The sequence below is a fragment of the Drosophila yakuba genome, chromosome 3L (assembly GCF_016746365.2).
Source record: "Drosophila yakuba strain Tai18E2 chromosome 3L, Prin_Dyak_Tai18E2_2.1, whole genome shotgun sequence".
Classification (NCBI taxonomy): Eukaryota; Metazoa; Arthropoda; class Insecta; order Diptera; family Drosophilidae; genus Drosophila; species Drosophila yakuba.
In genome coordinates, this window is record NC_052529.2 from 19285613 (window position 1) to 19311121 (window position 25509).

Below are 25509 nucleotides of genomic sequence, written 5' to 3' on the forward strand. Positions count from 1 at the left end.
AATATTAAACTTTTAGCAACGAATAGTTGCTGTTTCTCTATTCAGCTCCTTAGAGCGACCAAGTTATTTATTTGAATCCAACATATATGTATTCTTTTGTATAGCTAAACGTAATCTTTTGGATTCAAAAATCGCGCGCTGTGTGCGCCCATTCACAATAGATCGCTTCGTTCTTGGTCCGTTTTTCCGCTTTCCAGCTAACGGGCACACTTGCCACAAAAACAACAATCAACGCTCGATGCAGAATTAAACAAAGAGTAATTTTGTATTTAGAGCCTCCCACGGGCTAAAAACAATCAAAATGTGGATTCAGCCCAAGGAGCTGCTCCTGCCCTCGGCGTTTTGGTGAGTTATAGCCCAAATCCGCAGCTAAATCGCAGAATTCAGAATGTCTAAATTAAAGGGCTGCATGAGTGTGTGGGTGAATTGGGATGGACGGCATGTGTATATGCAATTTTATGTTTATGGAAGATATCTTATGGAATGCGATTATCGCGAAGTGCAGGCGACACGGGGAACAGTCAATCACGTATTTGGACTATGCATAAACGTCTTACTTGCCGTTAGTTAAATTGCATTTGTTGATAACTCAGTGAGCCAAAAGTTCAAGACTCCAACTCTTCGGCTCGTCGGTTCTGATTTCGAAACGCAAAAAGTGGCAGCTGTGTAAAGTCAGCTTGAAAATTGATTTCCAACTGTTTCCTGCTGCGTAGAAAAATGCAGACACCCTCCCTCTAGAATGTAGCTCCTATTAAGTGGGGCCGTCCCACCTTGATAAGCCGATTTTAAAAGAGAATCCCATTATTTTCGCCCACAGGATTGCCGAGATGCACTCGAGATATTTTGTCCTGCAGAAGAGACGTGGTCATGGGGAATCCCGCGGATTCGGTTCCATGTTGGTGGGCACCTACGACAGCGTGATGAACACCAAACCGGCTCCCTATCGCATCCTGCACCAGACGCCCTCGTCGGAGGTGTCTTACGGTAGGTTCAATATCTCGGACTCATCCGCTCTATCAGTTCCAGCACCTCGAGCCTGTGCAGTATGCCTAGCAATCTGTGACCGTGAATCATCGGGCTTTGACTCGCATTTATGGGAGTATGCCAATATTTCTTTCATCTACGGTTCCCTCAGCGCTTACGTAAACACGGAACGGAACTGATTACAAAAGCTTTGGAGGCTGGCTCGTTCCTTTTGTTATTCAATTTATATAAAATTAAGAAAAGAAGGCGGTAGACGGAGTGGGGTATATACCCCCCTATTAGTCATTTTTTATCACAAAGTCCATAATGCCCATTATATTAAGGATCAGTTAAATTACTTGTTCTGTAGTTCACGTGTTCTATAGTTCAAAATTTAGATCAATAACTAGAATCTATTCCTTACAGAAATCGCCATTGGCATAACCCAGGATGAGATTGTTAAGGATTGGGAATGGCTGAAAGCAAATCTTTTTAAAGTGCTGGACGAGATGGAGAACGAGGACGAGGTGACCAACTTCACCATATGCAAGATCCAATCTCTGTACACGCAAAACAATCAAGATGACACTGGGGAATCGGCCGATTTCAAGGTTATGAAATCAAAGTTTAGACAGATTTTCAAGATGCCCGAGGAAGAGCGTTTAGTTAACTGCTATTCGGCCACGTAAGCATATGTTTCTTTTAAAAGTCTCTATTTACTGAATATTGAATTCCAGCTATGTAAAAAACAAGATACCAAGGCAGGGTCAGCTTTACATTTCGCTAAACCATGTCTGCTTCTACTCCTACATGCTGGGTCAAGAGATAAAGCGTATTATACGCTTCGCAGAGCTTGAGGACATCAGCCGAAATGCGAATACCATCTATCTGAAAACCACCAATAACATGACCTACAACTTTACAATGCTCTTTAACGCCAGCGAGGCGCACTTATTGATTGAGCAGCTCAACAAAATGGCCATACAGCAGCTAATCCATGATCCAGATAGTCCTGTAGTCGACCACGATACTTCAAATTTCTCACGGTTGGGTGCCAAAACGTCCAAGAAACCCGTGCTACTGCGCGATTTGACAGCTCGCCAGAAATCCGAGGAGTTCCGAATTTATTTTCGATTGCCACAATCGGAAATAATTGACGGAAAGATTAAGGCTAACATCTGGACACCCTACTCAAAGCGGTTCAATTCAGGATTTATCTACTTATCGCCGAACTTCTTTTGTTTTCGTAGCGATGTAAAGGATTTGGTCAGCGTTGTTATACCCATGAAGACCATAAAGGTTCGCTGAAGAAATTGCCTAATTTCGATTGAATTCATTATTGTTTGCATTGTTTAGAGCGTTGAAAAGAAGGACGATGGCCAGCAACGGTTCGAAAATCAAATTGTAATTATTACATCGGAGAATGTGCCTTTCATGTTTGCTCATATTGTCGACAGGGATGTGTTAATCTCCAAGATCACAGACCTTCTGGCACGAATTCATGTGTAAGTATTAAATTGACAATCTATTTCTCTCCAATTCTCGATCCTAACAATACCATCTATTCAACGCAGTCCTGTGAGTCGCGAACGTGCCAAATATGATATTTCGTGGAGCAAGCAGACCGCGCTGATGAACACATTCAAGACACAGTTCAGCGCAGAGATCATACAGAAGCAGGAGGAAAAGATGATGCGCTGGGAGGCGCATTTCCGGGACTTCGGACGAGGCATTGGAATGTTTCGCACAACAGATGTGATAAATTTAATAGTGGAGGGTATTCCCGACAAACTTCGGCAGGAGATCTGGCTGATATTCTCGGGGGCAATCCACGACAAAGAGATGAATCCCGGACTGTACGAGGATCTCGTAGAGAAGGCAGCCTGCATAAAAAACTGCTTTGCCCACGACGAAATAGATCGGGATTTACCGCGTTCGCTGCCCGAGCATCCGGCATTTCAGAGCACTGATGGCATAGGTGCTCTGCGGAGAGTCCTTCAGGCCTATGCTCTGCGCAACCCACAAGTAGGCTACTGTCAGGCCATGAATATTGTGTCGTCGGTGTTCCTGCTTTTCTGTGATGAAGAGAACGCCTTCTGGATGCTGGCCAGCCTATGCGAGAACCTACTACCGGATTACTACAAGGATAAGGTAGTGGGCGCCCAAATCGATCAAGGTGTGCTTAACGAACTGGTGGAGACGCATCTGCCCGATTTGCACGGCCACCTGGAGCAGTTAGGAGTGATTAAGATGATTTCCATTTCCTGGTTCCTTACCATCTTCATGAGCGTGATCAGCTACGAGAGCTCGCTGCACATCCTGGACTGTTTCTTCTACGAGGGCGCGAAGATTATCTTTATGATTTCACTGCAAATCATTGAATGGAACAGGGAAAAGCTGTTGCACTGCCAGGATGATGGCGAAGCCATGCTAGTTTTGCAGAACTACTTGGAGGGAATCTACAATCCGGAGTACCAGGTTCCTCCTACAACGGACAAACGGAAGATGGAGCGTAAAGTCCAAACACAAACAGTTCAGACCCTAATCCACGAGGCGTACACAAAATTCGGCGAGGAAATCACACAGCAGCGCATCGAGGAGTTACGCAACAAACATCGCCGCTTAACGATGCGGCAGTTCGATATCGACAACGAGAAGACCATTGTTAAGGCCTACGTCCAGAATGCGTATTTCAGCCGCAGTGAACTGCATATGCTGCTCACCATTATCCGGGAGGAAAAGCACGCCCTCAAGTCCCTGCAACAGCAGCAGCAAAAGGTTCAATGCCCCTTATCTGAGACTCCCCAGCTGGTGCCTCAGTCCCCAAGCAGACCGATTCAAGATGCCGGCGCATTTGGAGGCAGATACGAGGCTTACAGTGTCAACTATGAGGTATTCCACACGCTTTTTACGGAACTCACGCCCTGGCGCAAGTGCGTCAGCGTAGACATTGGCGAAAAACTGTTCAGGGTATGTAACTAATCGTGGGATAAGCATTGTCATGAAACTGTATGTCTCTGTTTTCGTTTTCCAGCTTACAGATAAGAAGGGAACTGGCGTTCTCGACTTTGGACAGCTCATCAATGCCTTGGGCCTGGTCTGCTCCAACAAGAACATGGAGAAGCTGAAACTCCTTTACGTTCTGCATCTTCCGCCTCTGTTGTCCAAAGCGGAGATTGAACGATCACGTCGCCCGCGCCCACGCATAAAAGATGATGCCGAGGAGGCTTTCGAGGCGGAGGATTTCTTTGAGTGAGTTGTTTTTCAGAACCAACCTATTACGAACTAAAACCATGAATCTCTTATTTAGTAATGACGCCTCTGAGTCGATGGAAGCGCTGCCCTCGCCCTCGGATCACAACTTTGATGCCGATGACTTTGCCCTGATTAGTGCCACTCAGCATCTGCACAACCTGGCCGGAATCTCGGGCAACACATTTATGGACCTGTCACGCACTCCCAATCTGTCGCTGAACTCTAACACCTCCTCGTTGGCGCATCGCAGCTCAACCTTCTATGTGGACCTGCCGGGACTCCAGGGTACTGCAACATCCACTGATGCTGGGCGGGACGAAGACGAACTCCAGCGAGAGCTTCGCCAGCAGGGCCGTTACGAATCGATTGACACATTTTCGGATATTTCAGATCTGGGAGCGGCACGCATTACGCCGCCCGGAGTGGCTGCGGCAGCCGGAGCAGCCTCTGCTGCGGCCGCTGATCACATGCTTCTCAATGTCGAGACCATTTCAAATTTCTCACAGATCAGCGACCTAGTTGCGGCCACACGGCTGGAGCGTGCCGACTCGAATGCCACGGACTCGCGCAGCTTGGGCAGTCTTGGCTATCTGCTGGACCAGCCGGATGAAGGCGCTTCTAGTTCGCAGCATAGCATTCCCCACATGCGTAAGGAGAATTTTCAGCTGTTGTGGCGGAGCATCATAGAGATCATGGGTCTGGTCCAAGATGAAGAGATGCAAAGGGCTTGTAAGTAAAGACTTTAAAAATTGAAAGTACCATTCAAACCTGTTATTCATTTTTGAGATGAGAATCTCCTTGAGCTTGGCAACAGCAACATTAAGAAGGAGCCCAGCCTGGAGAGCTTTACCCAGCTAAATATGGGTAGCGATGAGGTATGTCTTGCTTTGTCCTTTGAAAGATACTCAATAACCACAGGAAAACTGGATCTACCTTCAGCAACCGGATAGCAATGGCAATCCGACCACTCCCGCAGCAGAGCCCATTGGCACCACACGCCTCTTTGTGGCTTTGGAAGAGGAGCTGCGTCAGGCGAGCGGAAAGTCCCGGACAACAACGACAAGCAGCGGGGACAGCAGCAGCAGCAGCACTAACATTTCCGAGTCCTGGCACATATCTATCAGCCAGTTCATCGCTACGGTTTTGACCGTCAACAGCATTGTAAGAGGTTTCCAAACATCCATCCAAATAAGCGAACAGATCGAGCAATTGCAAAAGAAGCGGCGCAAGTGTTTGTCTACCAATTACTGAATTATCATAGTCCTATCCCTTTCCTATCCCCCCAAAAATGTATTAGCCATATTCTATGAGAACCTGACCGACCCTTTATCCTTGTGCAATGCGACAAGCTTTTAAACGTATCCATGTTATATGTATGTATATTGTATTGCCTCTACCGTTAAGTTAAGACAATTGTTTGTGAATATAATTCTATTATTCCTATTATAAAACGAAGTCACATATAAATAATGATCGATGTGGTTTTCTTTTATACATACTTTATGTACTTTTCGGGTGACCTTTCCCGTTTGAACATTTCTTAGAGTTTAAACTTTTATAGGTTTAAATGTAACAACAATAATATAAAATCATTTCAGAAGTTATTCACATTGTCCATCGATCACTTAAGATTCCCATACGAGTTCGTGGGTTTTATCCATCCATTTACACACCTACTCTTCCATGGCGACTTGCTGCGAGCTCCTTCTGTTCGCCGACGCATGTTGTCGTTCGTGCTCCGCCGTTCGCACTAGACACTCTTCGTAGGTCCATTTAGGGAAGACTCTCTTGTAGAGGTACATGAAAGCAGTGTCGTAGGATCGCAACTGCCCATCAAAGTAGCACTTCATATGACCGTGCGTGCCCAGCGACTCTTTGATGTGTCCCAGGCGTCCGCACTTGGTTCTTAGTTTCACTGGCTTGAAGTACTCGACGTCCTCCTTGTAGAAGAACATGTATCGAATCGAAGCTGACTTGCGATTAATACGCATGGGATGACCGCTGAGAACAACGCGCTTGAGAACAATGCGATCTGGATTGCAAGAGAGCAGGCGTCCACGGGCCACCAGCGCCAGGGTGGAGTCGGGATTCACTTTAAAGGCCAGAACGGCTGCCGGAGGGAACTGAATCGGTGCGTAAAACGTGGCGCAAACTGTCTCGTATGGACGGAAGTAGCGTTCGAACTGGAAAAATATAATCCATTAATAAAGATTTAATTTGATACGAGTCCAAATATTACCTTATGCTTATCCCCATTGGTGTGCTGACTGTAAATGGGATTCACAAGAAAGCGTCGATAGCCGCACTGGATGATCAACTGTTCCTTAGACTTCAGCGGCACCTCTGAGTCGGGCATTCGCTGCAGTACTACGTTCATTACGCACATCTGGTGCTCGTGAGGTAGCATTCCATACACGATAATATTGTCTGTGAGCTGGGCAGACTTGAAGGCATTCCAGCGACTTTCAGGAACATTGATCACATGAAGAGTTACATAAAAACCGGGCTGAAAGCAAAATAAGTAAGCTTATAAAACCTAAATTATTAAATATCCTTACCAACACGCCCTCGAACTCCTTGCCTTCATTAAGAATCCTACGCTTGGTGCGGTCGAAGTTCTGGAACTGATAGATGCGAGCATAGTCAGCGGGAAGATTCTCCTTGGCATCCCAAGGCGATGTTCGGAAGGACTCCAAGCCGCGGTATTTCTGGAACCTCTCCCGAGCAGGCACATCCAAAGGAGTGTCAATCTCATCGGGCCAAAGCTGATCCGTGCGTGCTTGCTGCAGCTTCTTAAGAGTCTCACGCTCCTCCTGAAAGTCCATCTGCTGATCGTATTTTTCGTCGTTGTTAGCAGCCTCCGAGGCCACGGACACGCTATCCTGGAACTCCTCAGTGTCTGAATCCCGCCTTTCGTACTCATCCTCAAATGATTTGTTGTCGCACGACATGAAGTCCCCATCATCGTCTTCTTCGTCCTCATCATCGTCATCATAACTCATGTCATCGTCATCCTCCTTGCCGTCTGGGTCTTCCACTTCCTCAACATCCGGAATCCAAGCAGCCTGGTACTCGCTATAGCCCTTGGGAACACGCTTGACCAGCTTCATTTTCTTAGTTTCTGCTTGCGAGGCGGCGATCTCCTCCTCAGTGGGCCACGTCTGCTCTGCGTCCATGGGGTCGGGTATGTTTTCGCTTTGGAGAGAAGTGCGCTTAAGGGGATCACTGCGATCCAAGAGACGCACCTCGTCATTTTCGCCGTCGCGAGATTTATCTAGCTTATACGGATCTGGAGGGGCTACAACCTGGCTGAGCTGGAAATCACCCAAACCGGGAATGTGGACCAAACCATTCACGTTTAGAGATTGTCCGCGTAAAAAGCCAGTGACTTCTAGGGTACCCAGATCGTCGCTGGGATCTGAACTCGGTTTAAACTCTACCACATCGCCAAAGAGATGTGGCCGATTGGCAACGTTATGGAGGATGCGCTTCTTTTGGCCGCCAATGCGCCGCATCACATTCAAACCTTCGCTAGCTGTGTCCAATTGCATGATCTTCTCCTCAGGCAACAGCTTTGAAATGATCTTTTGAGCCGCCTGCTTGGCAGCAGACCGACGCTTGGGATTGATTGACTCCAGATCCATTAGGGCTACCACCGGAGTGGGTATTCCCTGAGCAGATATCATGTTAAAGATTCGTTGACCCCAGCGGTCGAATATCTCGTCATCGCCAAAGGCGGCGGAGGTCAAAAGCAGGGTGGTGTCGCAAACCTTCAGGTAATCCAGGGCAATTAGCTCATTTCCACGACCCACAGGTGGTGTGACAAAAGCAAAACGCTGCTTGAACCTTGGAAGATTGATGTAAACAATGCCACTTGGGGAGTTCTCCACCACCAATTCGCTGTCACAGCCCTGAAGGATTTCCAATGCGGACTTGGGATCTATCTGTTCGTGCATGGGTAGTAGGCACACGAGAAAGGGAGCTGTGTTTTGACCACCTAGCTTTCTCTTTTGCTCCAACACCTCCTCCCTTTTATTCTTCCGAAGCTGGTTCATCTGGTTGCGACGCTGCTCCTTGCGCTGTTGCTGCTTGTGCTTGTGGGAGATGGGCCTCAGTCCAATCTTTCCTGTGGTAGGTAGCACCATGTGGGTCAGAACTTTGGAGCATTCGTATAAGATTTTCACATACCTTTTTGGGCATTGTCTATCGCTCCTTTGGAGCGATGACGACCCGTTTTGTGAGCCTTGTTCGCTTGTTTCAGCGGCCCGGGCCTATGAAACGCGTGATCCGCCATAGTTAACGTTAAATTCCAATCAATTTACGCTGTTTAGTTTCTCAAGCTAGAGCACATGTTCTGACAATACAATGTTTTTCTCGATATCTCTACGTTATTGTTGATATCGATGTGAAGCGATGTTTTGCAAAACATCGCCTTAGCGCTTAACAGCAGTGGTGAGTATGTTAGAACGCAGCTGCTAACAGCTGCTGTTTTGGGCGCCAAATTCAAAAATGTGTTATTGTACTGTACAGCCCTTCCAGTGGTATATTCAATTCCCAAAAATGAAACAAATAGCTTCTTTGTTTTTTAAACCACATTCAATGTAAATATGTATTTGCTGTTTATGGTATAGACTGACGTCTGCTTGAATATAACGCTGTTTAGTAGCTAATTTACATCCATCCCGTGATATACGCATGCGTCGGATTCTTTATCTTTTGCTGTAGTGCCTCAGAATATAGTATATGTATGTTCAACTTGTTCAACTGCCTTTGATTATTTCCAACACCTTTGTCTGGGCGCGCTATTCAAATTATTTTCGAATGGGTTTATGATTGGGCTTACACTGGCGTAATTAGTAATAATTAACTTAATTGCGTAGGGTATTCATTAGTGGGGAATGTAAACAATTTCCAGGGCCCTCGAGTGGACCTAAAACTTAACGATAGTCCATAACACTTAACAAGTAGGAGTGAATCAATAGAACTAATAGTAGGTAAATTGAGTGATTGTTTCTCATTAATTGGAATTGTAGCATCCCGAGATCTCCTCTGGGTGTTTTAGGTAGGTTTATACGAGGGTCGTTTGATAAGTCCGTGACTTTTTGAATAAAATATATTTTTTTCGTCAAAGAAGCGTTTTATTTCTCAACATAATCTCCTTTTAGCTCTATACATTTAGTCCAGCGTTTTTCCAATTTTTTTATTCCTTCCAAATAATAGGTTTTCTCAAGGCCCTCAAAATAGTCGTTTGTTTCTGTGATGACCTCTTCATTTGACCCGAATCTCTTACCGCCGAGCCATTTCTTCATGTTTGGAAACAAAAAATAGTCACAGGGGGCTAAATCTGGAGAATATGCTGGATGGGGTAGCAGTTCGTAGCCCAATTTATGAAATTTTGCCATGCTGACTACACACGTGTGCACCCGTGCATTGTCCTGATGGAACAAAAAAATTCACGAGATCGTCTGCTTTCAATGCCTATAAAACGCAAACCAAAAAACGCAGCTTTCTCAAAATTTTACAGTCAGCTGTTAATCGATAACTGCTGACAGGAGCAGTGTTGTATTTAGAGCAGGTGCGCGGCAAATACAAAAAGTCACGGACTTATCAAACGACCCTCGTATTCTCCAAGCAGTGCCATCCTCAGAGAAATCCAACGGCGTGCTGGATAAATCTCAATGTTGCATGATTTTGCTGCGTTCCGTCGGCTCTCTCATTAAAGTAATTTATGCAGTTGTATATGGATATTTGTATGTATATATATACATCTATATATATATTGTTCAATATTTATGCATCGGGCCTACTGATGCCGCAATGCCAATGGCCTGCCCTATAAAAATTATGCGTATCGCGTCCCGTTCCGCCCCGAAATCCCCATTACATACAAAACATGCCGAGTTCTCTACCTTCCCTCTAGGGTCTTACAAAATTGGTGCAATCTTATCGAGTGTCTTTGTGATTTTCTTTTTTGTCGTTTTGGGTTTGGTTTCAATAAATGCAGAATTTCGACTCTGCGCCATCGCCAACTTATCCTTCTGTATTCCTTCAAGTGCCCCACTTCCCATCTGAACGGACTGCGGGGTTATTGTTTTCTTTGTGCGCGGGATCGGGAGGATATGGCTCTTCTGTCATCCACAAGTTGGCCAACGACAATTACATGTTCCTGCATTGGGCGCAAACCGAGCGCGCCTTTGTATTGTCACGCACAAAATCATGCACATTGAACTTTCCATCATCGCCGTGCTCATAGCCGCGACTCTTCAGTTGCCTGAAAATGAGAATAAAGCGATTAGATACTGGGATGGGATACTTTCCAAGAATTCCACAGTGGTGTCATGTGATAGTAATTCACTTATCTGCTTATAGAGCCATTAGGTCTGTACCAAACTTAAAACACAGTATGGATACGAGTATTACAAATCAAACAAAACACTATGCATTTAGTTGTAGAATTCAAAAACTAAAATCTTTGCTATAAATTGTAGTACTTTATTTTTTGAAGGAAAGAACGGGAGTTAAATGAAATGCCAAGCTAATATATTATTATGCTATCATATTATATATATAAACAAGCATCGGTAACGTGTTTAATGGTTGCCGTAATATGTGTATTAAATCAATATCCCCCTTAATATACCTGCCCAATTGGAAACAAATCTAATTTAGAATGGAGTTGCAAGGCAGAACTCACCTGGCCACCGCTGTGAAGGACAGCTCCACATTGAGTCCCGTCTTGGCCGAGGTCTCCATGAAGGGCACGTTGTGCTCCCGCCCCAAACGCTCCCCGTCTTCCCGCTTCACCTGTCGCTCGCTGCCGCTGCAGTCGGCCTTGTTGCCTGGGAACGAAACGAAAAGTGGATTCGATTCGAAACTCGTAAGTTGATTAAGCTTAATCAAAGCCCTTTAGCCGATCTCTCACCAATTAAAACGATGACCACGTCCTCCTGCGCGTACTCCCGGATCTCGCCCAGCCAGGCGCGTATGTTGTCGTAGGTGGTCTTGTTGGTCACGTCATATAGCAGCAGCAGAGCTTCGGTTGAAAAATTTAATTAGGTTTAGTCTCAATATGCAGACAAGGGCCAACCGAACGAAGTATAGAAATGTGATTAAAAATAAAACAATTAAAACTATAAATATATGTTCAAAGTTCAATAAATACGCGGTTGATTAGGTGTGACTATAAACTACTACATTTAGTTCAATCTTTAATATAGATTTATTATTCCTAATAATAAATAATACCTGTTTACTTTTATTATCTCCAGAAATATTATAGAATCCCTACGGATCTTGGGGTTTATCGGAAAAATTTAAGTTCTTTCAATAAAAAGTGCCCCATATAATGTGAAACAATTTTAATGGTATCCGAGAAGTTTGATTTTCTTTATAAAGAGCGACTGTTCATTGGGTCTTAGGACTGTGATTGATTACAGTTCGCAATTGGACCGAAATATTCAAAATAATGATAATATTAGGTTAAGTTAATAAAGTATTAAGCTTTTTTCTATATCTAAAGCATTTCATATGGAAAACATTTTTTGTGCGATTCTCTGTTGCAAAAGTCTTTTTTAGCTCACCATGCGCGTCGCGGTAATAGGCGTGGGTAACGCTCCGGAATCGCTCCTGACCGGCTGTGTCCCAGATTTGCAGCTTGACGCGCGTTCCATCGACGACCACCACTTTGTTCTGTTGGTATTTTATAATTGAGCGATATTTAATTTATTATTTTATTATATTAAACGCAAACACGAAACAGGGCCGTGGAAATGCAGTTGGTATGCAAAATGCAATTAACGAAACGCTCATGCACAAAAACCGTGCCACCGCACTACAAGTAGAAGGGGAGTAAAATGCTTGCAGAGGAGGGGGATATCGTTGCGTATGCTTAATACATATCACTTATGCGCAGCGTGGTCTCTACCCAGAATTCACATGCAGACTTCTTAGAAGTAAAGGAGAACGAGGTTGGTGGAGTATTCATAAGGACGGGCAGACGACTTCCATGATGAAAGCCAAAAGGTCGAAGGATCCGGCAAACTGAGCCACCTCCTCTTCCGTTTTGCCTTTATCCAAATAATGAGCAGCAGACGTTGCGGGTTTGTCCGGCATCACGATGGCCCCATGTCATTCCACCACTAACTACTTAGACAGTCAGTCAATATCATTAAAGTGCACAAGCCAAGGAATACACAAAGAATTACACAGAATATACACGGCATACAGCAAAAGGTTCATGTACGGGGTGTATGATATTAACGTGAATTTGTGGCATATGCTTTGATTTGATTTCTATTTCTGAGAAAGTAACACGACTGAAAATATGAGCCAAGAATTTCTGGCGCAGCATAGGATGGGCTAATGAAGCTACATTTATATGTATGATACTCTTCGTTGTTGGCATTTCAGATGATTTTTTATTTTAATGATAGTAAAGAAATGTGTGAAATTAATTCTTTCTTTGTCACAATTAAAAATTTGTTGTGCTGATAAGAATCTCAGGAAAACTAAAAATGTTACTTAAATTTATATATTTAATTGTTGCTTTTCAACTACAGCCTCAGCAAAAACATACAATTTTTCTATATACTAGGAAGCGTGGGAAACGTATATTCAGGTTTATACAATTCTAAAATATGAACATAAATAAATGAATTGGGACACATATCATACAACACTCAAATGGATAACTTTTCGTACGTCTAGGTAGTTCAAACATTTAATTATCCATAAATTGGCAGGCAGTCATATACAATATTCGTTTACTTTATACTTTGGCCAAGAATCAGCCAAGTTGAAAAATCAACATGAACAACTCCCCAGCGAATTAAATTTCAGTTCATTCCCCAATGGCCCACTTTGAAACCGGTGAGGTGGGTGTGAGTGACTCAATGGGGAGGAGGTGAATCCCCGAGGCCACAGTTAGACAATGGCAGAGTCGACATATTTAATATAGAAAACATGGCAACAATTTAAAGTCAAGGAAACGCCGAACGCATGGGGCACTTGTAAAATCTCCCGGTACGGAGACAAATAGTAGTGGACGGAGAAATAGATAGTGGGAGATATGTAACACGGGTAGCTTAATAAATTTATGAGCCATGAACCACAGAGGAAAGAGGATGTATGGAAGGTCACAGAGTGGAGCAAAGGAAATGCCTGCGGGCAGGATAACAAAGCACCTAAATGTTAAACCGCGCACAATAATAAGCACACTGAACAACAACAACATCTAGTTAAATACCCCAAAGGAGAGCAAACACACACACACACACACACACACACAGAGACACGGGTAAGACATCTACAAGTCCTTTTCAAGTTCACATGCTTTTTAATAAATAGTACCCCAAGGATCTTTATCTCTATCAACAGAGCAAGAAGTTGGGGTTGAACAAGTACTAAACGTAAAGAGGACAACCGCAGGCGACTACAAAATCATGAAAACCACAGCCCATAGACGGGTCAGCGAAAGAGAGAGAAATAAGCGGGTAGAAGGAGACAGAACCAGGTGGGGTGGAAAGAGACAGACAGAGAATGAGCCTTGACAACTGTTGAGAGGACTCAGAGATTGATGGAAAGAAGGAGCAAGAGTGGCACACAGAAAGAAGTTGTTATGTTCTATTATAAATTATAAGTATAGTAGCATTAAAATTGATGATATAATTGTAGCGTTGTAGATGTCTTTCTATTAACTGCTAAACTTAATAGAAAACGCCATAGTAATATACGAGCAGTAAAACGAGTACTTTAGCATAAATTACGTGACTAGATCCTGCATGGCTAATCTCAGTTCCTGAGTTCTCGATGTTTATACTAACGGACAAACGAAAATGGCGGAATTAAATCGGCTAGTGATCCTTCTCACTTTTATATCTGATTTACTGATTAAAATTCTCGCAATAACAAAAGGACATATTATTATTTCGGTGTTAATAAACCCTTAACGAATATTAAATAGTTTAAAATTTCTACAAGTTAAATAACTAACCTTATTGTTTATTACATCTGATGTTTTTAATACAAATAATTTTCCGTGTGTACCCAATGCTGGACAGCTCAAATAGATAGATAAATGATGAAGATTTAGTAGACAGACAAGTCAGAGATGTGAATAAAGTGAACTGAGAGAAGGAGAAAACACTTATGTGGAAAGAACAACAATGATAGGAACAATATCCACAACAACATCAACAATAAGGACAAAAACATTAACAACAAGAAGGATAATGACAGTGACAACAATATATATGTATACAGAAAGAGGGAACTGAACCGACAACAAACACACAGAGATCTGAACAGAATGGAAAAGAATACACGGCGGGAATAATGCGCTTACCCTAAAATCAATGCCAACCGTGCTGAGGAAATAACTCGGCACATATCGACCATCGCGGAAACGGATCAAAAGGGAGGTCTTGCCCACTCCCGAATCGCCCAGCATTATGACCTATTTTTCGGATGGGGCGCCGAAGGAAGCCAAGAAAAGCCGGAGAAAACCATGTGATACGTAAATTGTTATGTACATTGACGTGGTTCGATTTTTCACATTATAATTTATGCCGCACCCTACTGTTTCCATCTAAATATTTAATGAACTGCTCTTGAATTTTACATGATAGCGGGAGTGCTGAATACACTCAGTGGCGGGATATCCTTACCCTAGGTCATTTCCCCTGCACACCCACCTAAAATCCTTTTAAGGGTTACTGCTGATGGCTGGTGTTGACTCTACTAAAATACGCAAAGTTGGTTTGGTTGTGCAAACATGCAATTGCTGATTTTCAGGGAATACCCCAGGTGCTAGCTGCTAACCAAGCACAAAAGTTACACCCAACCAGTAAGGAAACCCATTAAAATACACGAATAAAAAATAAAAAAACAATGGAAAATAAACAAATAAATTAGACCAATAAATCAATATGCCAATTATAAAGTGTTTCTCTTTGCCTTGAGTTTAATATCCGCTCTATTCATGTGCGAAATAATAATTCAAATGATGTCTTTAAATGTGTTAAAGCTGCCTCGATGGATTCTTCAACACTTCACATTCAAGATTTAACGAGCGAGTCAAGTAAATGAAATTTTATGCAGCTCCTGTTATATATGTACATTTTTCATTTCCACGACTTGGCTGGCATTTGGACGACGGGGAGTCTAAGGCGCCCGAAGACCTATCATAATTCCCCAGAATTATTCTAATCAACAGCAGCTGCAGGTCTGCCGAACCAAATGTCGCAAAAAACTTTGGTTTTGCTCTCCGAACTTCTGCTCGTCCTTGTTGTCTGGGCATTTAATTTCCTCTGTCACTCTGCATTTTATTGAATTTTATGACTTTATTTTTGGCTGCTTATGTAAATCACATTGTAAACCAGGCCAAAAGCCGATCAGGGGCGGCATCGAATAAAAGCCGGCTCGTAAAAGTCGCAGGCAGTCAAACAAAAGGTATACTATATAAATCAAATTGCGGCCTCACGACCAAGTCACTGGGCGAGGTAACTCGTCAAGTTGGAATAAAAAATACACGTAATAAAGTACATATATTTTATTTTTTCTTGAGAACGCCTTTGTTGTCGCCTTTCGGAAAATGCAAATTGGCAGTTGACAAGCTGAAGTAAAAAAGGGATTTTTCATTGTGCAACTTTATTTTGAAATGAATGGGGGAGTATTCCTAAGTATTAAGTACGAAGTGTAATGTGTTATTGTTGGCAAATAAATAAATATTTCAACTTCCAACTTATATGGAAACAAAAAATGAGTGGAAACTCTCTAACTGCCTTCTTCATATAATACTTTTTGAAATATTTACTCAATACTAAATTAGTTAATGCCCCCATAACTTTTACACTCACTTTTATTGCACTTACTTCCCAAGAGTTTTTCCTCACTAATTCCCCATTTTCCCAGTCTTATTCACCTTGCCCATGATATCGAATTCGTCCTCCTCCTCCGGCGCCTTGCTCGATGAAATCATGCGGATGAGTGCTCGTCCAGCGTTCTTGCAGAGCGCGGCGCTGGCTCCCTCATTTCCCGGTCCCGGAGCAACTGGAGCAGGTGCAACAGATGGCCTAGCCACTGCAGTTCCCGATCCTCCATCTCCGGCTCCTCCTCCGGAATCCAATAGTGGCTGTTGCTCCGCCGCGCTGGCCAATCGCACGTTATTTAATCGGGCCATGAATCCATTGCCAGACGGCAGATGATGTGATTGCGATTGCGATTGCAACTGCGATGTCTGCGGAGCCTGATCCCGGAATATGGAGGCAGATGTCATGTATTCCGGCAGCAAGGGCTGCTGGGAGATGGACTGCTGGCGCTGGTGGACAATCACGCTGGGTCGTCTCTTCGGGTAGCCATCGTCGTCCGAATCGTCAGAGGCAATGCCATTGATCTTGTCCAGGGTTTTGGGTGGCAGCTGACCAGGTGTAATGTGCTGCCATGTGGGCTTGACCAGGGACTCCCGGCGAGTGGGGGATCCACTGGCCAACGGTGATGGGGTGGCCAACGAAATGGAGGGCTTGCGGGAGCCCGATGGACTTGCGATGGAGTCACTCCGATATCTTGTCTGCTGTCGACGCATCTTCTTGAAACCTCTTTACTTCCTGCTGATTGGCCGGATTCTATATTTAACACACGCACATAAATCAATAATCTCGCCTCGGATGTCGGCTGTGTCTTCATTATTGATGGGCAGAAAACACCAACCCCCAGGAGGAAGTAATCCAAAACTAAAGTTTGTTTAGGTCTCAGATACATACTCACACATACACAGACTTTCATAATTACACTCAGTCGGTTCCGACAAAGTCATTTAAACTCATTAAAAGCATAAACAAGATGGGAACTTTCATTATCGTACGGGTTTGTACAGAAAGTACATGAATATTTTGACATAAAACAATAAACGACCAGATGCAAATTGAATGTAATTTCCACGCTTTCTCTTTTTTGGCCAAATGAAATGAAAACCGAAACCCACAAATGCTCCGGGGCCACAAAACAACAACTGTCGTTGACAACAGTGGTGAAAGTGGGCGGGGGGTGGATACAAATGGAATGGTGGGTGGTGGGCGGTGGGCGGTGTTTGGTTGCGGTTGCTGTCGCTAAATCAACAGTTGGCAAGCAAACCGCAAGGCCACCAAAAGCGAAAGCAGAAGCAAAATCAGCGAACCGTAGCTGTGGCTAACTAAATTTTTGGTAATTATGCATTGGCTCGTCCTGCAGGGGAGTGGGAAGAGGGGTGGAGGGAGCGGTGTCAAAGGTTAGTATAGGTCCAGCTCTGTGATTAACTACCGCTCATTTGTAGCCACGAATTGCCTAGGCGCCTGTATAATTAAGTGATTACAAATAGCTTGTATGTATGTTGCCACTATTCTTAGCATACTTTTTGGGGCCGAAAAGAGTTGAGTTCCCATTTTTCTATATTTATTTTTAAATTACAAGATAAGGAAACGTTTAACATAAAACATTATTCGTGTATAAAAGACAATAAAGATTAGATTTGAAAATAAAAATTGCAAGTGCCTATTGCTTAAATAAAAATTCATTCTTAAGTTTTCTATAATAAGAAAAGCAATCAGCAAGTGCGCAGAAGATAAAATCGCACATAAACATCTAGAAGGTTTTTATTGAATCTAAATCAATAATTTCAATAATACACAACGCATAAATTTCCCACCTAACCGATTACATAAACTAGAAATCACATTTCATCTACCTAAAATTGCTGAACTCTTATTTACTTTGATGGCTTTGGGGTTGCTGCTGGCAGCAAAGCAAAATTCATCCGAACTTTAATTTAATTCGCAGCTCAACAAATGGCCAAATGCCAATACATAAATCAAAATGGTTGTTGGGCTTTCAATTTTCAGACAAAACCCTTTTGATTTGCCTGATTTAGGGTGGGATTGGGGCATTCGAAGCTGATTTATCAAAGTTATGGGACCCGTAGTCCCGCCGAATTCAGACATCTTTATTTCGTTAAGTTCTCCTTAAAGCGTTATTTTTATTGCGGCCTTCGATGGTTAAATGCAGGTTAACGGTAGCGAACACGTGCGAATTGTTAACGGCTTTTCTGAGAGCAGTTAAAACGGAGCAAAGTGCTAAGGATGGAATAACAATGAAATCGGTAAACACAGGGACAAATTGTAGAAATGGCGAAAGGCGCATAAACTATAATTTAAGACAGTTACAGAAAAAAACTTAAATATTTTAATTTTAAATCTTTTTGTATATATCTGTATATATTTGATTCCTAAAAAGCCATAAGGCAAAGTTTTGTGTTTAAGTTTTACAAAAATTATTAACGGTCTCTGCTTTAAATGAAATCTGAGGATTATAGAATGCAGGTACTTTAAGAGCATCTGAAATAAACAATTCATGAGCAAATTGATTATAAAAGATTCCGCAACAGAAACCATTGAAATCGGATAGGATTTTAGCCAAGGACAAAAGTTTAATTTTACCAATTACGAACACATTCCTAGCAACGCGCACAAATTGGGACCATTAATTATGCCCGAATCAAATGTAACTCTACGTAGACATTTTTGCGGCCTACGGGCATTTCGCTTGCCCTTATGCAAATATGAGAAATGATATTCAAAAAGTTGACCCTTTTTCACCCATCTTACCCGGCTCGCGGGTCAATGAGGTGTCAATCCATGAAACAGTCTTTCCAACGGCCATCGAGCAATTTACTTAAATCAACTTAAAACGCAGTGCCTGATAACAAAAGTTTTTAATTGGGTTGTCGCAGCTTTTGCCCCAGCTGAAGCTCTTTTTTCTATCTCTTACCCTACAGATTGAAATAATACTGCTACTAAATAGAATTTATCTTTAAATACAAATTCTGCAACTAAAATGTGATTAATACAATTAATGTAAATGGTATCCGTATGAAGTTCATTCCATTCAGAGGACTTTTAACTTTGGAAATAGATGATTAAATTCGGAGATGCTTTTTCCAGTGTATCCCATCGCTGTAGGTGACAACGACAACAACCAAAAAACGGAAAAGCAAAAAAGGAAAAGCGAAATTTCCTTTCCCAGAGTACACAAAATTTGTTCAAAGTTAAAAGTTAAGCAGCATTTTTCAGTTCCTTTCATAAATTGGGTAAGTAGAATGCGAAGTTCCCGTTCCCGTTCCCATTTGCAGCTTGCCGTGTAAGCACACAAAGCGAAAGGAGAAAGTGGTTTGTCCGCCGGGAAGAAAGTGGAGGAATAGCCACCGTGACGGTTCATTGCACAGCTGTGCACAGCCACCGTTGCCACCGAAGCTCCCACGCAAAACAGAATGCTCATGTAAGCGTACAAGTAGGTCCTGCCCACGCATACACACGCACAACAGGACACAACCACGAGGCAACCAGAAACACACAGATGTAAGGGCACACTGACTTACATTCAATTTAGCGTTCAATCACGCCGCTTAAACGGCAACAAGGAGCAGACAGAAGCGCCAGACAATGGTTTCCTGATTGCACGGACAGCTTTAAGGAAATGACGAGCCAGATGGATGGACTGGATCCCACGCAAAAGGATATACAGTTCGAACATATAAAGTTGGAACAGAAAATGATAAACTTATTAATCTGCTCAAATGCATAGTGTTCCGAACCGGGTCGTTTGAATTGCATATGTAATAATGCAATAAAAAGAACACTTTTGGAAAGGTTGGCAGATATCCCTAAAGCTAATAAGCAATTTCGGGTAAAGGATGGGCTGATTAAGAATGTATATACTTCATATGGTAGGCTTTACATTTTGAAAAAGTGTTACCGGTATTGGAGACCCCGACTCAATTTTAAAAACAAACTTTTATAAACTATTAAGTTTCTGTCACTCTCATTAATTTTCCACTTATCAATCCAGCTTTAAAATGTATTAAGAAGTGAATTAATAGGGTAAATACTTTATTAAAAGCTCTATTATTCTGCTTATCTCCGTAGAACTACTCACCACAGAAAATTTTGTAGGCGAGATAGACAATTCACAGGACAAAAGGAGAAATGCTTGCGCATAAAGCGGTTTCATAAAACTTTCAGCCAGCCACACAACAATTTAGTTCCAGTGCATATTAGTGGTTCTTCAGAGCGGAGGGACAAAGGAGGAGGTTACTTTGGAGGGAGAGCACTCGCCACCCAGGAGATTTGTGCTTGTAATCGGCTTAAACGACGATTCAAGTGACTTCCACCCCAAGGGGACGGCCCCAGGAAATTTCGAAACGACAAGAAACAGGACACCTGTGGCAGTGGAAGAAAAGTTTTGGGGGCTTCCTAGACATATTCTCCTTACCCACGCGCCTTTGAAGTTTTTCAAAGCGTCGTGGAGAGGCCAAACTAATTATTATTGCAAAAATCTATGACTCTCCCTCTCTCTCTCTCTGAATAATATTTAAAACGAAAAGCCACCTAGAAATGTACCTAAGTTTCAGCTTATGTAATAGCAACTATCATAAAGCTGATTTCAATGGAAAATCATCGCCTTGATCCTCGGAACTTTTGTGTTCATCCGCAATTATTGACTCTCACATATTTAATGCGCATTTGAATGAAACCCGAGTCCGGGTAAACAACAATAGAACCTGGTTAAAATGTGACAGACATCAGGTTCGGGGATAACTTGGCTTATATTCAATTGCTTTGAACAAATTCCAATTTACATTTGACAATAAGCCAGTGGGAAAAATTCGAAAATTCAGCAAAATAATTGATTGATTTAATAATTCTTCGAAAACGACTAAACTGATTTAAATATATTTACATATTTGCTTAACAGAATTTTAATAATAAGAAGTAATATAAACAAAAATTGTTTGTTTGTTTAAGTTGCGAAATCGTTAAACACAAATATCCAGAATAATGTATAATATTTCTGTACCAAACTTTTTGGAAATTATTAACATGTTAGTATTGAGAAACATCTATGATATGTCCAGTTTATTTTTATAACAAATACTTGAGACCCTGCCACTTAACATTACTATTAAATATTTCCAGTCAATTTGTTCATCTGGTTTTCTCTTGCACTTTTGGAAGGGATGTATGTGGAATTTTAAACACATTTGCACAAATTTCATACAACATTTATATTTTTGTACCAACATCATTCCGTATGCCTTAAGCCTATTCGGTGAATCTTTTGAACAGATTAACCCATTAGAAGAAACCAGAAATACCGAAATTCCGAAATCCACTCAACGCCACAAAAGCCGAAAGAATGTTGGTTACAAACATCTTCCGCTGCCCTTGAATTATTGAGTACCGAGCGAAAGCCAGTCCACCATAATTGTTTTCATTTATTTTTAACTCGCGCAGGACCTTGTCAAATCACCCAGACACCACAAAACACCAGCACACACACGCGCGCAGGATGTTAAAAGGGTAAACATAATAAAAATAAGAAAGGTAATAAATAAGAACTGCCGCTTAAATGCAAGTGCTTACTAAATGTTTACGAAATGTAGTAGGTCTTTAATGAGCGCGCCCCAAAGAGCCAAACACAAACCAGCACTTCAATCTACTTGGCTTCGAAACTCGCGACCGAGTGTATTTTCGGCTGCAGCTGCTGGCTCAGCCTTTGGTTGGTCACCTGGCTGGCAAATTCGGATAAGCTGCGAGGGATGCGAAGGATGCGAAGGATGTGCAGGATGCGCGACCGATGCTTATCGGGACACACAGCTAGACTGACTGGCGGGCCCAGGAGAAAAGCATCGTCACATCAGTCCCAATCCCTCGCAGCAGCCGAGTCCTTCGGCTCCGCTTCGATTTCAGTTCGAGTTGCAGTTCGTGTGGCTTCGGTTACTTCGGCTTTACTTTGGCATCAGGAGCAGCAGCAACCCTGGCCTAGAAACGTGAAAGGTTGAGGGTATCGGGAACGGGAACGGGAAGGGAAGGGGCTTGAGAAGATTTCAGGACTCAGGTGTCTGTTCGATAGGGTGCTCCGTTTCTTGCCAGAATATTCTCCTCACTTCCATACCTAATTCTGCTCCAGTGCGTTGCTTTGAGCCAAAACTCCAGCTACTTTTTGAATTAAACTCATGGGGAATACACAAAAATATTTATATTTGTAATATACATACATATATATAAGAAAATTCTTGAAACACATATCCAATACAAAAGCTCCAGCTAAAGAAAATCATAAATATAAATATTATGTATATAATGTTCCGATGCTTAACACATTTCAGTTGTTACTCACTCAACCAGTGACCCACCCTGGTGGAGGAATGCTTATGCCCCGAAGTTGAGCACGCGCTTAGTGTTGCAATGGGGAAATGGGTAAAGCGGGTTAGCAGGAGGGAAATCAGCAGCAACAGCTTCCAAGGCAACTGAAAACCGTTGCACTTGAACTTCACTGGCGGCCATTGCGGTGGCTGTCTGTCTGTGTCTGTGTCAGGGTCTGCGCGTGTGTGCCTGTGTGCGGGTGTGAGGGGAGTGAGTGTGTATCTGTGTGTGGTGCTGATTGTGGTGAGTGAAAGTGAAAGGCAACAGCAACAGGTCGCGCGAGTGTGTGTGTGCGCGCTGCACACATTGTCACACACAGGCAGCCATCAATGTCAGCACAACAACGTGGAAAAGGTCGAACGCAGATATTTATATTTACCGCGCGAGAAAAAATCAATTTCGGGGATTTCAACATGCCCGCCAAAAATAGAAAATCTCCGCGATTACCCGAACAATATGTTGCCTATTTAGCGGAGTAAAAGAGTGCACTGCGAGAAAGGTTTTACATATGTACATATGTCCTTGTTATTTTGAAATTATTTGGGCGGTAAAAAATAATGGTTGGTACTGTTTTATAGTAACAACATGTCTTTCTACTGAAAGCTATAAATAACCAATAATTGGCATTACCACAAATCCTATATAGAACCTATAACTGGCATTAATCCAAATGTTAACAATTAAATGAATTTAGTTGAGTTATGCGATTATAACTAATCCATAGTCCCCAGTGCCCCGAAGGCAAAACTTGTTTCACCAAAAGCAGCTGGGCAGCTCTTCCCCAATTAGGTACACACAGCAGGCCAGTGCACACAGACATACTCTTACTACAAAAGCGAGCCCATTCGAATGTGCGTCAATACATGGGCGGGGGTCAGGGGCGGCTGGCTAGGGGGCGGGGTCAGGCTACTGTGCGGGTTTCATGCAGCAGGCAGCGCTACGGATTCGCCCACAATCGCAAGCTTAAGGCCAAGCGAGTTCCGCAACTCTGCAACTCGAACCAACATCTGTCAACATGTGAGAGTTACATTTTGTATTAAAGCTTACAAATCAATTTAAAATTCATGGGTTTGGCTAGCAGTTTACTTTTGCTCGGCACATTGCACATTTCTGTGATGTTGCTTTTACCGAGAAAATAGGTTATAAAATGAATAATCCTTTGGCTCGAGTTGCAGAGGATGGGGTTAGAGTAGTTCCACTTACAAATTGTGGTACTGCAATATTGAAAACTCACCGTAAGCGCGATGCCCACCGTGGCGGAAAAGGAACCCAGTCGGAACTCGCCCGTATTGTATTTGACCAGGAAGGAGGTCTTTCCCACGCCCGAGTCTCCCAGCAGGATCGTCTTGTGGTTGACCGTATCATCGAAGGGCTGCTGATAGGCGGTGGACGGGGCTGGGTGCATGTCCACTTCATCGTAGCGATACGATCGCCAACCATCATTATAGTCATCATCGTCGTAGTCATCCGTTCCGTACGCATACATCTGCATAGCCTCGCGGGAGGGACGATAGCCAGGATATCCAGTGGCGGAGCGCTGGACGGGCGCCATGATGGCATCGTCGTGGTAGTGATGGCTACCCGTCAAGCTCTGCTGGTTGTGGTGGTGGTGGTGATGGTGGTGGGATGGTTGGTGATGGGAAGGTTGGTGGTGGTGCGAGGGATTGTGATGGTGTTGCTGCTGCGTCGTTGTCGTCGTTATCGAGGCAGAAACAGAGGCGGGCGCTGCGGGGGGATTGTAGCAGCCATCGCCGAAGGGCCGGCGACGCAGCTCCTCGATCCTGGCCTGGGTGGTCTCCGCATCCTCGAAGACGTCGTCGCTCATGCTGCTCGCGTCGTCGGGATGCGCTGATCCTGCCGGCGCTCCTCCTGCCCCTGGACCACCTTCACCGCCATCCGTTGCTAGCGCTGTGCTGGCCATTGGATTCGATTTTAGTGGATTGTGTCTTGGCCAAAAGCTGTGCTGAAGCTATTATCCTGAGCTTTCACTTAAGGCTTTCTCATTGGTTTAGCTTTGAATTGTGTCAAATTATCAAGGAGCTCTCTTCTGACGATTTGGATGACCTCCTTTTGTGACGTTTTTTTCCCTTTTCTTTTTCTGAACTCTTTTTCGAATTCAAGCTGAGGTTATCGAACACTTGTGTCAGCATTCCACAGGACAGGATACGTTTTTTAATGGCGGTTTCGTTTGATCCACTGGTTAGCAAAATAACCTGAGGGTTTCTTTGTTAAGCTGTTTCTCTCTTTTCGTAATTTCTCTTTGAGATTTTGACACTTGGCATTGCTTCTCCCAAAATAACTGTCTAGCTTTTATCGCCTCGCATAGTTTTGACGTTTCCTTTGAGCTTTCTCTCATCGGCGTTTCCGTGCTTTCTCTTTATGACTTTGACATTTACTGTTGTCCGTCGCTGCCGCTGACGCCGTCGACGTCGCTGCCGTCCGGTTGTGTGGCACGTTTTACTGAATGAATCCGCTTTTCGGGGCTTTCGCTTGGGGATGGGGTGGGTTGCCGTTGCTATTATTATTTCCTATATGCTATAAGCTTAATATTTTCGCCAGCCTTATCAGTTGGCCAGTTTTCCTAATCGCTATTCGTTAGTTTTTCGTTCCGTTCAATTGAACTAGGTATTGGTTTTCCCCTTTGTTGAATGGTTGTTTGGTTGCTTGGTGTTTTGTTTGAAGCCACTAATTAAATATTATCTATGTAAATTGTAGCTAGCTAAACATATTGACTAATATTTTATAGGTTATGCGCTAATTGGTGCTGTTTTCACTATTATTAAATATTAATTTATCTATACGGTTCGCAACGATTTGCTTGGTGTTTTTCTTTATGTTTTGGTTAAAGCTTTTGGTTAATTTCTTTTTTCATCGTTAAAAGTGAAGACCCTCCATGCGTTTCGCGTCCCTCGTCGAAAATATTGCGATTGATTTTAGGGGAATGGGTGTTATTTCAGTTGTTGGTCTTGGTGTTGTTGTTATTTCACTATCACAGCATAAATAAAATAATGTCATCGTCGTTGCCGCCCCCGCCACGCGAACCCTCGGCCAACATACAACT

General features: G+C 43.1%; 3 protein-coding genes across 10 annotated transcripts; 1 reads left to right on the plus strand and 2 right to left on the minus strand.

Annotated features, from left to right (window-relative positions):
- The first annotated feature begins 192 nt into the window (after positions 1 to 192).
- On the plus strand, positions 193 to 5691 carry LOC6534667 (TBC1 domain family member 9). Of its 2 annotated transcripts, XM_015195287.3 has the most exons (11): positions 193 to 345; positions 818 to 984; positions 1390 to 1648; positions 1701 to 2262; positions 2320 to 2468; positions 2538 to 3933; positions 3998 to 4215; positions 4274 to 4503; positions 4609 to 4947; positions 5005 to 5093; positions 5158 to 5691. In XM_015195287.3, exons 1-11 carry the CDS (start codon positions 302 to 304, stop codon positions 5467 to 5469), a joined length of 3765 nt encoding a protein of 1254 aa, XP_015050773.1. In that variant the 5' UTR covers positions 193 to 301; the 3' UTR covers positions 5470 to 5691. The 2 variants fall into 2 exon arrangements, with proteins under 2 accessions (XP_015050773.1, XP_002095342.2); XM_002095306.4 differs by having other exon boundaries at positions 4274 to 4947.
- Positions 5692 to 5700: 9 nt separating this feature from the next.
- Positions 5701 to 8601, minus strand: LOC6534663 (pre-rRNA-processing protein TSR1 homolog). Its single transcript, XM_002095302.3, has 4 exons — positions 8407 to 8601; positions 6777 to 8344; positions 6458 to 6724; positions 5701 to 6401 (listed from the first exon to the last, which is right to left on the minus strand). The coding sequence occupies exons 1-4, from the start codon at positions 8510 to 8512 to the stop codon at positions 5892 to 5894; spliced, it is 2451 nt and encodes an 816-aa protein (XP_002095338.1). The 5' UTR covers positions 8513 to 8601; the 3' UTR covers positions 5701 to 5891.
- A 1579-nt stretch (positions 8602 to 10180) lies between these two features.
- On the minus strand, positions 10181 to 25509 carry LOC6539791 (ras-related protein Rab-26). 7 transcript variants are annotated; one of them, XM_039374353.2, is made up of 7 exons: positions 23683 to 23818; positions 16139 to 16838; positions 14561 to 14671; positions 11799 to 11907; positions 11141 to 11251; positions 10913 to 11057; positions 10181 to 10489 (listed from the first exon to the last, which is right to left on the minus strand). In XM_039374353.2, exons 2-7 carry the CDS (start codon positions 16796 to 16798, stop codon positions 10375 to 10377), a joined length of 1251 nt encoding a protein of 416 aa, XP_039230287.1. In that variant the 5' UTR covers positions 16799 to 16838; positions 23683 to 23818; the 3' UTR covers positions 10181 to 10374. The 7 variants fall into 7 exon arrangements, with proteins under 7 accessions (XP_039230287.1, XP_039230288.1, XP_015044972.1 ...); XM_039374354.2 differs by lacking the exon at positions 23683 to 23818 and adding an exon at positions 21727 to 22097; XM_015189486.3 differs by lacking the exon at positions 23683 to 23818 and adding an exon at positions 21666 to 22088.